Source organism: Astatotilapia calliptera, chromosome 3, assembly GCF_964374335.1.
Source record: "Astatotilapia calliptera chromosome 3, fAstCal68.1, whole genome shotgun sequence".
Lineage (NCBI taxonomy): Eukaryota > Metazoa > Chordata > Actinopteri > Cichliformes > Cichlidae > Astatotilapia > Astatotilapia calliptera.
In genome coordinates this window covers 15394746-15411451 of record NC_137424.1, presented here as the reverse complement: position 1 = coordinate 15411451, position 16706 = coordinate 15394746, and the positions used below count along the sequence as shown (strand labels likewise).

Below are 16706 nucleotides of genomic sequence, written 5' to 3'. Positions count from 1 at the left end.
TTAACACTTGGTGTTAAGAGTTTATATATTAACTCTCAAAGAGTATTTTAGTTTAACTATATAAGAGTTATCTTCTAATTCATTCTAAAAAGCTGGAATTTTACTGTTCTGAACTTCTAGAAATTTCTTTTGGAAATAAACATTTACTAAAAAGACGCAATGGTTTTTGAAAAACATTTATTCTGAACTGTGCACCACAATTTCAAAACATTTTCTGAAAGATGTAACAGTGTACATGTTCTCACTTTCATTAGAATTGTGTTTATCAAAAGGTCTGACATAGGTGAGCTGGTAAATGAAAATAACAGCATTCTCATCACTTATTTCTTCAATACAATATGCATGTCCTTCATTCATCCCTTTGTGGAACTTCAACTCACTTCTGCTCTCCCCCATATTCCATCTTCACAAGCATATCCTGTGCGGAGATTGAATAAAAATTAGTTGACACTAATTAATGGCACAAATAATCCAGTAAACAATTGCAGCACAGTAAAAAAAAAAAAAAAGGAATCCTTTTTGAGCCATTACTTGTGTAAAGTATTTTCCCAAAAGACAAAGACACAGGCAACAGGTAATACTGAACTAAATGTAAAACCTCAACCTTTTTAATTTTTACCTAAACCGTGTGCACAAAACTCTGGAGGGATCTATGCTAACGTAGAATCCAGTCAGGACGCCTGCTACTGCTGTTTGCTCTGTTTTTTGTTTTTTTTTTATGGGCGATCATTTTCAGGCTTCAAGTAGCAACGTTTCACATTCTACACATTGTTTTAGGTGTATTTGACCAAAAGTTTGACTGAAAATTCACATGCAAGCTTTTTTTCAAGGCTGTGGTATTTGCCCGCAAACAATACCTTTCAGCTAGCTAAAACAGAATGTTATGCTATCAGCGAGCAACATAGCTAAAGCCTTTCACACAGCTTTGTCTCAACTCCAAAGAGCCACAGAAGTAAAAGCTATAAAATAATAATTGAAACAATCTTTGAAAAAACGACTTACCAAGCATGGCAAACAACTCAAATATGTAGAGCAAAATGTTCTGAAACGGCTTCACTTCAGCTTCGATTGGAGCCGTGCTGGGGGCGGAGTCTGTGAATTTACTCTGTTGGTGTCATAGCCCCTCTAGGAGTTCAGAGTTAAGAGGTCAAGAGTTAATGTTTCCATTGTAACACCTCCAGATTTGACATAGAAACACTAATTTTTAACACTATTTTAACTACTATCATTTTACACCTCAGAGTTACATTAAAAGAATGTGACTCTACTTAGAGTAAAATTAACTCTACTTTTGCAAGAAGACTATTAACACCAAAACATTTAACACTTTTGAATTTGCTGTGTACGATGACCTGGATGACTGAGAACCTTCACAGATAAATTAACTTTACTGTTAACGAGTTTTCACGTTTCTGTAATCCACCAGTGTGCTCATGCTTTTTTAAGTGAAAACATATTTTTAATGATCAAATATAATTATGTTTGTTCTTTGTGGATTTTAAATGTCCTTGACAGAGACAGATGATAATCATTATCCTGCACTGTGGTCTCAGGTTTGGTCGAGCTAGCACAAAGAATGGCTATGTTGAACTTCCTCCTGGGATCTACACTAAGAAGTGAGTCCAACATTAGCAGGGTCTCTTTCCTTTATCTGGATTCACTTTAGCATTCACAGTCACGTGAAGCTTGTTATTAACTCGATAAGTCAACCCAGGGTTTCAGCTGAGCGCTCACATGAAACACATGGTGTTGGCAGCATCTGATCAATCATATTCATGGAGACGTGTATCAGCAACAGAGCAGCTGAGTTTGCAGAAGGAAGTCAAACTAAACCACAGGAACAATGAGGAGATTACACACATAATAAAATACTAGCAGTAACACAGCTGCTGCAGACAAATCAGTCGTGTGATCGTGTGTGAGAGGAGAAGGACTGTAAAGGAGTTTGGTGTTAAAAGCTCTGTATGAATGTGGGAGACTTTGAAGGGCTTTAAAAAACTGGTTACAGAGATCATACAAATCCACTATTCTTAAAATCAAAAATTCTAAAATTCACAGATCTGGTTCATTTTCTCACAGCACAAATTATATATAAAGCAATAAATAACCTGCTTCCTGACAATATTCTAAAAATGTTTTCTAAAAGGGAACGGGGATACAATTTAAGGGGGGAATTAAATTTAAAACATCCTCGTATCCGTACAACATTAAAAAGTTTTTGCATCTCTGTGTGTGGAGTGAAGCTGTGGAACAGACTAAGTAAAGATATGAAGCAATGTCCAAGCATGGCGCAGTTTAAAAAGCGGTTTAAGGATATGGTTTTTACAGGGTACAGGGAAAAGGTAGAGATTTGATAGGGTGTTCTTGACTAATATTTTCATGTGTGTGCGCATGCACGGGTATGTTGGTATGGGTATACACACACATATATATACATATATATATATATACATATATATATAAAGAGGCGCAAAACACCAGCTACTGGTAGACAGAACAATCAGCCGAGACTGCAAGACCAGACTGACCAACCTGTGCACTGCCTGGATTGATTACAAGAAGGCCTATGACTCAATGCCCCACAGCTGGATACTGGAATGCCTAGAATTGTACAAGATCAATGGGACCCTAAGAGCCTTCATCAGGAACTCAATGGGGATGTGGCGTACAACACTAGAGGCCAACTCCAAGCCCATAGCACAAGTCACCATCAAGTGCGGGATCTACCAAGGAGATGCTCTGTCCCCACTGCTGTTCTGCATAGGCCTGAACCCCCTCAGTGAGATCATTAACAAGACTGGCTACGGATACCGACTACGGAACGGAGCAGTTGTCAGCCACCTCCTGTACATGGATGACATCAAGCTGTATGCCAAGAGTGAACGAGACATCGATTCACTGATCCACACTACCAGGCTATACAGCAATGACATTGGAATGTCGTTCGGACTGGAGAAGTGTAGTCGGATGGTAACAAAGAGAGGGAAGGTAGTCAGAACTGAGGGGATTGAACTACCAGAAGGCAACATTGCAGACATAGAGGACAGTTACAAGTACTTGGGGATCCCGCAGGCGAATGGGAACCATGAAGAGGCCGCTAGAAAAGCTGCAACCACCAAGTACCTGCAGAGGGTCAGGCAAGTCCTGAGGAGTCAGCTGAATGGTAAGAACAAGATCCGGGCCATCAACACGTACGCCCTGCCCGTGATCAGGTACCCTGCTGGGGTAATAGGCTGGCCAAAGGAGGAGATAGAAGCCACTGACATAAAGACAAGAAAGCTCCTTACCATGCATGGAGGGTTTCACCCCAAGTCCAGCACCCTGAGGCTGTACGCTAAGCGGAAGGAAGGGGGCCGGGGACTGGTGAGTGTCAGCACCACAGTCCAGGATGAGACAACGAACATCCAAGAATACATTGGGAAGATGGCCCCAACTGACCGAGTGCTCAGTGAATACCTCAGGCAGCAGAAACCCAAGAAAGAGGAGGGAGACGAGGAACCATCATGGAAGGACAGAGCCCTGCACGGTATGTACCACCGGCAGATAGAGGAGGTGGCTGATATCCAGAAATCCTACCAGTGGCTGGACAAAGCTGGACTGAAAGACAGCACAGAGGCACTAATCATGGCAGCACAAGAACAAGCTCTGAGTACAAGATCCATAGAGGCTGGGGTCTATCACACCAGGCAAGACCCCAGGTGCAGGCTGTGTAAAGATGCCCCAGAGACAATCCAGCACATAACAGCAGGGTGCAAGATGCTAGCAGGCAAGGCATACATGGAACGCCATAACCAAGTGGCCGGCATAGTGTACAGGAACATCTGTGCCGAGTATAACCTGGAAGTCCCGAGGTCAAAATGGGAGATGCCCCCAAGGGTGGTGGAGAATGACCGAGCTAAGATCCTGTGGGACTTCCAGATACAGACGGACAAAATGGTGGTGGCTAACCAACCGGACATAGTGGTGGTAGACAAACAGAAGAAGACGGCCGTAGTGATCGATGTAGCGGTTCCGAATGACAGCAATATCAGGAAGAAGGAACACGAGAAGCTGGAGAAATACCAAGGGCTCAGAGAAGAGCTCGAGAGGATGTGGAGGGTGAAGGTAACGGTGGTCCCCGTGGTAATTGGAGCACTAGGTGCAGTGACTCCCAAGCTAGGCGAGTGGCTCCAGCAGATCCCAGGAACAACATCGGAGATCTCTGTCCAGAAGAGCGCAGTCCTGGGAACAGCTAAGATACTGCGCAGGACCCTCAAGCTCCCAGGCCTCTGGTAGAGGACCCGAGCTTGAAGGATAAACCGCCCGCAGGGGCGTGCTGGGTGTTTTTTTTTTTATATATATATGTATGTGTATATATGTATATATACATACATATATATATGTATGTGTATATATGTATATATACATACATATATATATGTATGTGTATATATGTATATATACATACATATATATATGTATGTGTATATATGTATATATACATACATATATATATGTATGTATGTATGTATGTATGTATGTATGTATGTATGTATGTATGTATGTATGTATGTATATGTATGTGTGTATAAAAAAAAAACATACATACATACATATATATATATATATATATATATATATATATATATATGTATGTGTGTATAAAAAAAAAAAACACCCAGCACGCCCCTATGGGCGGTTTATCCTTCAAGCTCGGGTCCTCTACCAGAGGCCTGGGAGCTTGAGGGTCCTGCGCAGTATCTTAGCTGTTCCCAGGACTGCGCTCTTCTGGACAGAGATCTCTGATGTTATTCCCGGGATCTGCTGGAGCCACTCGCCTAGCTTGGGAGTCACTGCACCTAGTGCTCCGATTACCACGGGGACCACCGTTACCTTCACCCTCCACATCCTCTCGAGCTCTTCTCTGAGCCCTTGGTATTTCTCCAGCTTCTCGTGTTCCTTCTTCCTGATATTGCTGTCATTCGGAACCGCTACATCGATCACTTGGCCATGATCCTATTTTTCAGGTCAGTTCCTCTCACACTCAACGATCCTTCTCCTATCGCACTTGGGGCTATGTACCCAATCTCGGGTGGGGGTGATGATATCTCCCCCCTGACCTGGCATCCTGACTCCTCCTTGCCGTAGCATTTGTGTTGTACCTCGTTTTCGTCAGGGTGCCCTGGTTCCTCAACACCTGACGCGGACCTTGTTGATCCGGGCGACGTCCGAGCCGGCATGCCTTCATATTTATCTGTCTCGCTTGCTTAGCATAGGGGGTCTAGCCTTAGGACCCTTACTGGATACAGATGCCCCAGGCAGGAATCGAACTTGCGATCCTCTGTTCCAAAGGCGTGTAGTCTAACCACTACGCTATCCAGCTGCTCTATATATATACACATATACACACATATATATATATGTGTATATACTATTTGTACTTGTTGGCATTATATCAAACACACACGTATATTAAGCCTTTGTTTGAACTCTGGTTGAATTCGTTACTTTCAGACTGTGAAACATCACAGAGGCTGCAGCTGCAGCTACTTTAAATGTTAGATGGAAAATGTATTGCTCAGTTTAACCAAAGTAAGAACAAGAATCCATAAACCTTCATAAAGACAAACATCTCCCCAGAACATTGAGCTGCTGAAGTGTCACTGAAGGGAAAAACTATTTGTCCTCCTCCATCCAGCAACACCTGAAACACCTGAGTGGAAGCTCCTCCCTACACTGTGTTTGAAGCAAAGCACAAAGGAGACACCTGCTGGAGCAGCTGGAGTCCTACAGACACTCAGCCTCTTCACTACACAAACACCTCCTACAACATCCACTCTTTCCACTCTGACTGCTGTGTTTGTGGAAACACTCCAACACACACCGCTTCACATACCAACATAGAAATGTGTGTGAAAAAGAGCTGAGCTGATATTAAACATGAGGATTTATTCAAAAATACAGAGTCAGGAACAACATCTAGACACACATTACCTCTCAGCAGCAGAAGAACAGCCTTTAAAGTTTATATCAAAATCCTTCAACTCGTTGCTCTTTAAGGAAACACAGCTGGGTTCAGGTCCAGGAGATTCTGGCCTCTTATTGATCCTAAAAGAAAAACGATAAATGTAACAGCTTCATGAGACAGGAAGGAAAAAACTGGAAATATTAAATTAAAGACATGATGAACAATCTCATAAAAATAATGTACTTACTCTTTGTCACATAACAGTCTTTTGTTAAAGTTTACAATAACACCCTTGCTTAGTCTTTGCTCTGTACTGCAGTACTTGCATTGGTTTCACTGGACAAGTCTGCATGTGAATCTACAACTGATCTGACATTGTGGCACAAACACAGTAAACAAACACTACGAGCACCTTGTTTCATGTGCAGTGGCTTTCTTTTCATTCTGTTACTGAACACTGTATGAAAAGCCTCTCACTGCCAGCATCCTTCCAGCCCCACGACAACAAGACCAACTCACATCTTCACAACACCAAGAATTTGTCCCCTTTTCTTTGGAGAAACTGAGAAGCCAATAGGATTGTAGCTCAAACTTGCCCACAGTCCTGCTTCCTCACTGCTCACTCCTACCTGTGTTGGTGCTGAGTGGACAGTCATAGCCTGCTGCTAGTATGAATGCTAAATGTACTGCTGTGGATGATCAGCAGAAAAAGATGTTGTCAGTTTGACTGTTTGCTGTATTTAAAGTGTTTTTCTCAGTTCATCTGTATTCAAAGTGCATTCAGGGCTTTAGCTGACAGCTCTTTGTGCTAACAAACTAAACTCTCTTAGAGTAAGCCAACAGACTTTACCAAACACAAAGCCTGCTGCTGCCTCCATGGGTTAGCTTGTGTGACTGGTGTTTGCACCAATGAAATCTAAATCACACTAATGTGTCCTCCAAGGTGTTTGGTGGGAGCACTGAGTGAAACATAAGAGCTCTGGTAAAATAACAAACAGGGCTGTGAGAGCAACTGAAGTGATAAAAATACTGTTTAAAGATAAAAAACACTTTGATGTTCTCTCGTCACCTAACAAAGTCCAAACCCTGTGAACTATTTTAGCTTTAATAATTGTGGATTCAGGTATCCTGAACCCATCTTTGGACATTTGTAATCAAATATTTTAAAACTCCATCAGAGACTCCTGATGTGGCTGTTTGGAGAAGGAAAAGAGGGACAAAGTGGAGCGTCGAGCTGAGGCTTCATTCACTGCAAACCTACAGTTATGTTTCCTTATTTCTGCTGTTTGCATGTTCACAGCTGAAATAAAGCTGCCTCTTTGACTTCATCCTGTTGTGTTTGGGTCCAATCCTGCCTGCCACACAGCGCTACAGGACAAAGTCTAATATTTTTTACCTTTTTAATGAATCTTTGGTCATATTTATGGAGGAAAACACAAACATGTAAAGGAGTCATCACAGTTCTCTGACCTCGTTGGTCCAGGTTCACCAATGAAGACTGGAGGTTTATCTTTGGACCAGTCACTCCTCACAGACGGACAGCTGGATCCTGCAGACTGTGACCTCTGACCTCTGCAGACACAAACATGTTTTATTCAATGATCAATTCTCTGATAAAGTGATTGAAGCAGCTGTGATCACACAGACTGCAGATAATGCAGCTGTTTCCTGTCAGTAACAGTCCTCTTAGATTAGAGTTCAGCTTTTTACAGGAAAACAAATGTCCCTGAATGCAACAGTGAGACACAGTCTGCCTGTGTGGCTGTGATAGCTGCTGTTAGGAGCTGTGGAGCAGGGAAATTATTTTACTGCTATTGTTAAATAATCATCATTATTACCATTGCATTAATAATATAATCTGCAGCATTGATATTGCATTCAGAGGTTTAAACAGTGTGTGTCTTTCAGAAAGACTAAAGTCACAGGGGGACAGGAAACTGCAGGCTTGCAGAGAGTTTGCAGAAGTGTAAGGGGGAGATGAGAAAGCATTTAAGGACGAGACACAGACAGTTAGTAGGCGAGAGGCTGAGTGAGGTCAACACACACACACATACATTAGTTAGACTTATTTATAGGTGAGGGGTTAGTCATGTCTGGTTGTAACTGCGAAGTTGTAAAAGAGGAACTGTTTCTTGTTGTTGTCTCTGAAAATGAGGAACCAGGTCTTGCACGATGGGTGACTGAACGGGAAGTCAAAAGGTTGACCGGAGGAATCGGCCATGAAAATAGAAGACGATGTTCTTTTGAACTGTGTTAAGAGTCATTGTGGTTTTGATTTGATGTATGTATGTATTCTCTCTGTGACGTATGAAGGGGCGTCATTAAATTTAAACCCTGATGCTATAAAAATCTGTGTATGCTTTGATTAAGTTGAAGATCAATTGCTGTCTGTAGTGATCTTCCCACGCGTGTATTCATTAAAATCATCGTTTGACTTCACCCGGCCGGATCAGTGTGGTTATTCTTCGATCACCTCTTGTATCCATCCTCAATATTTGAACCTTAACAGAGCGCTCATGTGTTTGCAGTTAGACGAGGAGATGTTACCATCATGGACACGTTAACAAATCCTGCAGCATCACGTGGCACAAACACTTTGTGTTCCTGTCATCTGCAAGCAACAGGAAGTTCATTAATAAAGGCGGGATGGAGACGTGACTGTGATGGTTCTCCTTCATCCAGCTGTTACACACATCTGGGCTCACACGACGAGCCTTTGTCTAATACAGCAGCTGCTCTCTGAACAGTTTTCTGAAGAGTTTAATAGTTTAATAGTTTAATTATTTATATAGCACATTTAATTACAACAGGAGCGTTGACCAAAGTGCTGTACAAGAATACAACATACACAATAAAATAACTTAGAGTATTAAAAGCAAACACCAAATATAAATTAACAAACAACTCTCATGCTGTATTAAAAGCCAGTAAATAAAAATGCGTTTTAAGATAAGATTTAAAAAGATTGACAGTGGGAGCCTGTCTGATGTGTAGGGGTAAATTATTCCACAGCTTAGGCGCTACGACTGCAAATGCTCGATCGCCTCTATGAACCAGCCTCGACCTTGGTACAGCTAAAAGCAAAAGATCACTTGATCTAAGAGATCTAAGGGGGGTATAAGTCTGCAAGAGGTCAGACAAATACCCGGGAGCCTGTCCATTCAGGGCTTTGTAAGTCAACAATAAAATTTTAAAATTAATTCTGAAGCGGACAGGGAACAATGAAGGGAGGCAAGTACCGGGGAAATGTGTTCACATCTTTTAGTACGTGTCAGAAGACGAGCTGCAGCATTCTGGACCAACTGCAGCCTTGCCAGGCAGGTCTGGCTGACTCCAGCATATAAGGAGTTACAATAGTCCAGCTGGGATATAATAAAAGCATGAATCGCTCGTTCAAAGTTTTTAAAAGATAAAAATGGCCTCACCTTAGATAAAAGCCTCAGTTTGAAGAAAGACCGCTGTACAACTGAGCTAATTTGTTTTTCAAAGGTGAAATTGCTGTCAAGTATAACCCCCAAATTTTTGGCATGTGATTTGACAAAATTTTAACTGTGCAGGTTAAAATTAGAAGTGTTGGGATTGCCGCTTGGTCCAAAAATTATCACTTCAGTTTTGTTCTCATTAAAGTTAAGGAAATTAGAGGCCATCCAGGATGTAACTTCACAGAGACACTGAAGTAAGGGTTCTAGTGAGGCAGGACTGTTTCCCTTCAATTGAAGATAGATCTGAGTATCATCGGCATATGAATGAAAACAAATGTTGTATTTTCTAAAAATTAGACCTAAAGGCAGCATATAAATGGAGAACAATATTGGCCCCAGTATAGATCCCTGGGCAACACCACAAGTAAGGGGAGCTGAGGAACAGATAAAATCGCCAAAGCTCACAGAGAAGGTCCTGTCAGACAGGTATGACCTGAACCACTCTAATGGGGTGCCCTTTACGCCACAGTGCTCCAACCGTGAGATTAAAATGCTGTGGTCAACAGTATCGAAGGCAGCAGTCAGATCTAAAAGCAGAAGCACAGCTGAGTCACCTGAGTCAGTGGCTAATAAAAGATCATTAAGAACTTTTAAAAGTGCAGTTTCTGTGCTATGAAGAGTTTTAAAACCAGACTGAAACCTCTCAAGAACATTGTGTCCATTTAGAAAAGATTGCAGCTGAACAGAGGAGCTGCACAAACTTTTGTTTGCTTTCTAGAGCAGCGTATCAAAGTCAAACTACCCACTGCTAGCAGCTGTTTCTATCATAGTTTAGGATCCAGATGTGTGAGCTCTAAATTTACACCTCTGATTAAAATACATAGTTAAAAACAGCCAATTGAGTCCAAATGTGTCTTAAAACCAGAAACTGACAGTTACAGCTGAGCCTGTGTGTCCTTGGAGACACTGTTCTGCTACAGAGATGCATTTTAGAAACCAGGAAACATCAAAATCATTTAAATCAGAGAGTTCTTGTTACTAACAGCTCACCTCTCTGCAGCAGAGACTTTAAAATCAATGAGGAAACCTCTAGACACGTCACTCTGTAAGGACACAGAGCTGGGTGGAGGTCCAGGCTGGTTCCTGTGAATAATGATGGAGCAGTGATGTGAGTGCTGAGCTGTGACATGGAGAAGAGTCATGGACAGTTAGAGATGGTCATCTCACCTCTGAGCTTTGGTCTGGCTCTCATGTTCCCCACACAGAGTGCTTTTAGAGGGAGGGACTCCCTCCTCTCTGTCCTCACACTGATCCATGCTGCTCAATTCACATCAGCTCACACACACTTTCTACCTTCACCTGCAGAGGAAACACAAATCGTTCATGTGCACATCAACTGAAATCCTCCTTTCATCATGTGTGCTGTCCAAATATCAGCTGCTTCTTTCCTGATTCATCTCAGTGTCAGCTGGATGCAGTCAGACAGCAGTGTGAGGCAGATGAAGCTGCCATCAGCTGCTCTACTATCAGTCCAATCAATGGAGCCACGAAGCACACACGATGCATTCACTGACACACACTGATTTACTGTGACTAGAAGTTTCAGTCAGTTCAACAGGTGTGAACAACATTCTAAACGAATACGTCAAGCTTGGTTTGCAGAGGTCAGACGAGTGGATATCGAGTTTTCTGCCATCCCCAATTTTTTGTTGGTTTGCTCGCAGCATTTTCTTTCTGGTGAGTTCTAAATAAATTCATATCTCTCTTAATAGGCTTTTAGTGTTATTTTGAATCAAGATAATTAGATAAAGCATCCTAATGTGTGATGCTGCAGAACCACGTCATGTTGACGCAGAGGCTTATTACTCAAACCAGCATATGAAATGGATGTAACAAATCCAGACTTGGCTCCAACGCTGCACATGGGGCACGACGACATACCTGTGTCAAACTCGGACCGGCGCACAACACTGCTTGATAAGATTGTTAAGGTGTGCTGTGTTTTGGTGAATATGTGCCCCAGTGTGGTTGTCAAACCAGGGCCAAATGAAACTTGCTCTTGTTGAATATTCATAAAACTGTTGTGTTGCATGTACAGTTCATTGTAAATAATTGTACTTTCTGTAAAGTGGTTTCAATAAAACAGAAAAGAAAAGTATGTTAATTTTTTTTTATTCAAGATCTGTTCACATGTACATACACATGAAATGCAAACTATTTACATGGCAACGCACAGCTTGCATCAATCGTGAATCGTTCATCTAGAGCAATTTTTGGGGCAGCTGCTGAGGAGAAGTCAATGTTATGTGCAACCTCAAGCTGTATCTTGGTCATATGGTCAACGTACTCACAATGTGGAGGCTTAAAAACGGCCAAATCTTGTACCCAACCGTTTGTGAATTAGATGTGCGCCTCCAGGAATTCATAATTCCGAAAATGATTCGCCGTGTATGCGCTGACTCCACAGACAAGGCACGCGAAAATATCGGGATAGGACAACGGCAGTAGGCTGTCTGGGTTTCCGCTCCGCTGCCTTATTTCATACGGGTCCACATTACCGATGCACGCTATTTTGTCCAAGTACCGTCTTTTGGCGTCTTGGCGCAATCGGTTGTGATACAGCCCTTTGTCTTTTGCCCTGATTTTAAGCATGGTTCTGACAGTCCTGCTTCCAACACAGTGTGTTTGTTTTGATTTGTGGCCTTCTGACATGGTGCAGCAATCCCACAATGCACTGCAGTGTGACGTCAACTCCAAAGCCCTATACGGCAGACGGCAGAAGCGGAGCGGCCAAAGAGTAAACCTTCAAAAGTAAGTACTGAATATTAGGTTACTTATTTATGTGCAAATGTTTGATAATGAAGAACATTAAAACATTCCTATTGGCCACATGTCGGCAAAGTTATGTGACATTAGTGATGTTTGTACTTTCAGCGTTTACTTGGTTTTAAAGCCTCTACTTCAAAATATATATATGTATAGTCGACCTTAATCTTACAGAGAATGTGATGATGATTTTGTGGATAATTAAAGTCAGTCATATATCCACAAACACAACAAGCTGAAAGTCAGTGATGCTGCTCGGTTTGCAGTCCTGAATATCACGGCACAAGCAGGATTCACTGCACTGTTAATGTTAGCTATGTTATATTGCTGCCTCTGTTCGGTGGTGTCGAGCCAAACGGACTTTAACGTGTGTTTGAACGAGCTGACGGTTCACTCGTTAAGCTGAAAGAATGATGCTTTAATCACAGCAGTCACACATGTGTCCACTGCACCATCTGGAACTCTTCTTGTTTAGCACTCGTAATAACACAAACACTAAATCCTGCTTCTCTGGTGCTGTTGTGTAGCAGTGTGTACACCTGAGACTGTCACCTGTCTGTCTGTCCTGCACTCTCTCTCTGTTTCTTTCTCTCTGATTGTGGAATAAAAGTATGAACATGTGTTTAGAAGTTACACTTGTGTTTGAATCCTGCAGCTTATCACACATTTGATTTCCATGTGTGACGACTGCAAGTGTCCAGAGTGAGGACAGACTGAGGGACCCACTGCTGCACATCATCTGTGAGGCTTTGCAGCCCTGATGATCCACCAGGACAAACTCAGCAGTGTGTGAGGAAGAGGAGGAGGAAGAGCCAGCAGCAGCTGACAGATGGAGAGAATAGACAGACTGTTCCCTGTTTGTGAAGGACTGCTAGGAAAGTTTAACATAACTGTCTGTCCTGAATCAGTCTTATTAGGTAATGTTCAAATAATGTTATCATCCCAGTGTTTTCAGTGTGGGAGAAAGTACTCAGGGCCTTCAAGTTACACACTATGAAAGGCAGCAACAAGTTTAATGTTCAGAAACCTAAAGTCTGTATCAGCAGCAGAATGGAGCTAAAAATAAATGTTTGTTCCAGTTCTATGAAGCTTTGAGTATTTTGGATCAGTAGCTGCTGTGTTTGTTGCATCATATTGCTGGAATTGTTTATATGCTTTATATATTCTGAGGTAAGTTGATCTATAGGGTTACATATAGATCGATTTGTGGGCGACCGTGGCTCAGGGGGTTGGGAATCGCATCTGTAACTGGAAGGTCGCCGGTTCGATCCCTGGGCTCTCTGTCCTGGTCGTTGTGTCCTTGGGCAAGACACTTTACCCTACTTGCCTACTGGTGTTGGCCAGAGGGGCCGATGGCGCGACATGGCAGCCTTGCTTCTGTCAGTCTGCCCCAGGCAGTGTTGGGGAGTAACGGAATACATGTACCGCCGTTACGTATTTAAAATACAAAATATGAGTAACTGTATTCTGTTACAGTTACCGTTTAAAAAGGTGGTATTCAGAATACAGTTACTTTGTTGAAATAAATGGATTACACTGCGGTACTTTCCTGTTTCATATTGTGGCGGGTCAGGACTGTTTGGGTTTTGTTTGACAGCTACGTTCTTTTGTTCCAGGTGGCAGGGTTACGGTTGCCATGGTTACAGGGCGATGCTCTCTCTCTCTCCCTGCGACTGTGTGTTTCCTGGGTGAGAGAGCGCCTTTTCGTTGTTGTTGTGCTAAGCTAACAGGCAGAATGCTACAAGCATAGCTCTAAAGAATGTAGCATCATGGGCAGTGTAGTCCGTGTTGCAGGGAGAATGGACTGCCATACACGTTATGGGTCTGTGAGAGCGAGGAGGGAGAAAAAGGGGAGTGGAAAGGTACGAGTTGTCATCGAGGAAAAACGGGAACTGGAAGCACGTAAATATAATAATAACCACTGCAGCCAAGAAGAGTGCCTGACGAGCCCAGTTGTAAGTAAGCTATTAAGACTCGACTGTACACCGTGTTCGTGTTTTCCTCCGAAAACAATAAGTTCCGTTGGAGCACTCTTTCAACGCCTCTCTCTGTCTCTCGCAAGAAAAGTTGACCCACACAACAAAGTAAAGCTATTTTTCGGCTACGAGCTGACAGGGACCCCGCCGTATTAGTCAGAGGTCCCTTTACTACAGTTTGGAGTCGCGGACCTTCAGTAATAGTAATAAATCACACAGCAATAGTTCACGTTGTTGTAAAAAGCATGATAATATATTAAGTAATCCAAAGTATTCAGAATACGTTACTGTCATTGAGTAACGTAACGGAATACGTTACAGAATACATTTTGGGGCATGTATTCTGTAATCTGTAATGGAATACATTTTAAAAGTAACCTTCCCAACACTGGCCCCAGGGCTGTAGCTTGCCTCCACCAGTGTGTGAATGAGTAGTGGTATTGTAAAGCGCTTTGGGTGCCTTGAAAAGCGCTATATAAATCCAAGCCATTATTATTATTACATCATATTCTATAAGGATGTTATGTGTTTGTAGACTTTCTGCCCAGTTTGACCCATTTAGCAGAAGTCAGCCTGTTTAAGGCTCTGATATCTATTCTGTATGACTGAAAGCAGTTATGACATGGTCTGATGTTCTCACCCAATAAAGGAATATTTCATATATCAGTCTACTCTTCATTCTATCAGACACAGTTATCACAGCTCGTACATTTTCTTTTTACACATATATGTAAGCACTGAGCCAAATTTAGTAATGCCAACATACTGAAAGAACAACATTTGTTTCTTATATATAATACATCTATATATACACTGTCAAAGATACTTGTCTTTGATTGAAGATTTAAGGTGATAGGAAATATAAATAACTGCTACTTGAATCTTTGACAGAGTTCAAGCTCACTGCTGTAATATATATATATCATAATAATCTGACAATAAATATAATATTGGCCATATTATATTTACATTACCACAGTGAGATGACTTTAGTCTCATGAACAACATTAAATAATTGTTATTTACTAACTAATCTTAAATGACTGTTCAGCACAGAAATGAAGCCCAACAATCATGTTTTACAGTCCTGTGGTCTCAGCCTCAGATACTTATTAAATCAAACAAAGCTCATGTAGAAACAAATGTACAAAATATGTTCTCCTTCATTTCTGTCAAACAAAGCTGTATGAAACGTTTCTCATTGTTAGTATCATGGTTGCTAGGCAACCTGAGCAGCGCGACGAAGGCTAGACCGTCCCATTTCACAAACCTCTCACTTCCGCACTTCTCATAATTATAGTACGCACCGTACGTAGTACGCGTAGTGCGCGTACTTCAAGCGTGCACTCTCTTAATTGGGACACAGTACAAACTACAAGTACACAAAACAGGAACGTAGCTCAGAGTGGCGGACACACTCGGCCTCGTTGGTCCAGCTGTGAGTCCGTTACCGTGAACTATGGAGCGGCAGATTTGTGCTGTTTGTGCTGGAACTAAGCTGCACACAGCTGATGTTAGCCAGGAAACATTACACACTGACTTTAATGGAGAGACCGGAAATACAAACACACAGTTTGTTGTGTGAAGAAATCAAATGTGAGCTGAACAAACAGTAAAGTTCCTAAAGACAAATTGTTAAAGGAGGAAACAAAGCAAACTTACAGTTTCTTCACACACCAACAACAAGCTCTGCTCCACACCTGGACACTAAACACGGACACACAGGTGAGCTGCTTCCTGGAAGGAGGCGGGGCTCCACCTGAAACTCAGCACAGGTGGGAGGGGCTCAGCTCTGTGTGTGCTGATGTGTTAACTTTAAAAATATGACTGCTCAGACTGAGTCAGAGTAAAGTTCACATGCTGACGTGTGGAGACATGAAACCTTGTTGTAGCTGCAGGTGTGAACACACTGATCCCAGATCAGCTCTGCTGTATTTGTAACATGAACATTTCTGCTGCAAAGCTTCAAATGTTCAGCATGTTTCTCTGTTTCCAGTCTATAGATCCAGTCACACTTTCTACCTTCACCTGTGCAGTAAAGACTGAGAGCAGAGCTGAAACCAACCATCCAATCAGTGAGCAGCATCAACACCTGAGCTTCATTCAGACTCTGTTATTGAAGATGTTGTTGGTACAAAGTTCATCTGCTGCTCACATGAATCCATGAGAGATTTATTTCACTGAATGTTTCTTCAAAGCTCATTTCAACCTGTTGAAGTAATGAATCAAAGTGCAGACTGAGAGTGGATCACATGATGTTTAAGGTGTGTCATGTGACATGTTCAGTATTGTCACACATGTCTAGATTGTCCCTGATATCATAACTGCTCAAACACTGATGATTATATTTGAAGAATTCTTACTGATGGCAGCAAAGTTTGAATGGAGCTCTCTGTCTGTGCTGATTTGTCGCCCTCTGGAGGTCAAAACACAAACTGCATGATGTCACTGTAACCACCACAGTGACAGGAAGTGTTTTTAAATGACTGAAACACTGAAATGATGCTAACAGCTGTCGTTAGGCTCACTGATAGC

General features: G+C 42.1%; 2 protein-coding genes and 1 long non-coding RNA gene across 4 annotated transcripts in view; 1 reads left to right on the top strand and 2 right to left on the bottom strand.

Moving 5' to 3' along the window:
• The window catches only part of LOC145425230 (protein NLRC3-like), a 611895-nt gene that overhangs the window by 515492 nt on the left and 79697 nt on the right, over positions 1–16706 (top strand). The gene's annotated exons all lie outside the window — the stretch shown is intronic.
• LOC145425325 (uncharacterized) lies at positions 161–1804 on the bottom strand. The gene is made up of 2 exons (XR_013905992.1): positions 1003–1804; positions 161–418 (listed from the first exon to the last, which is right to left on the bottom strand). It is a non-coding gene; the product is annotated as an uncharacterized LOC145425325 (long non-coding RNA).
• LOC113018140 (uncharacterized) lies at positions 5909–15940 on the bottom strand. Of its 2 annotated transcripts, none has more exons than XM_080298272.1 (5): positions 15834–15940; positions 10597–10728; positions 10420–10512; positions 7418–7519; positions 5909–6087 (listed from the first exon to the last, which is right to left on the bottom strand). In XM_080298272.1, exons 2-5 carry the CDS (start codon positions 10683–10685, stop codon positions 5970–5972), a joined length of 402 nt encoding a protein of 133 aa, XP_080154398.1. In that variant the 5' UTR covers positions 10686–10728; positions 15834–15940; the 3' UTR covers positions 5909–5969. The 2 variants fall into 2 exon arrangements, with proteins under 2 accessions (XP_080154398.1, XP_080154399.1); XM_080298273.1 differs by having other exon boundaries at positions 10597–10722; positions 15834–15930.

Bases quoted from the DNA above. Each gene is read 5' to 3' on its own strand.
- LOC113018140 (XM_080298272.1), bottom strand. From the start codon at position 10,685: ATGGATCAGTGTGAGGACAGAGAGGAGGGAGTCCCTCCCTCTAAAAGC. The intron at 7,520-10,419 runs GTGAGCTGTTAG...TTGTGTCTGCAG, and splicing joins AAAGTCTCTGCTGCAGAGAG to AGGTCAGAGGTCACAGTCTG. The intron at 6,088-7,417 runs GTCAGAGAACTG...TTTTTCTTTTAG, and splicing joins GGTGAACCTGGACCAACGAG to GATCAATAAGAGGCCAGAAT.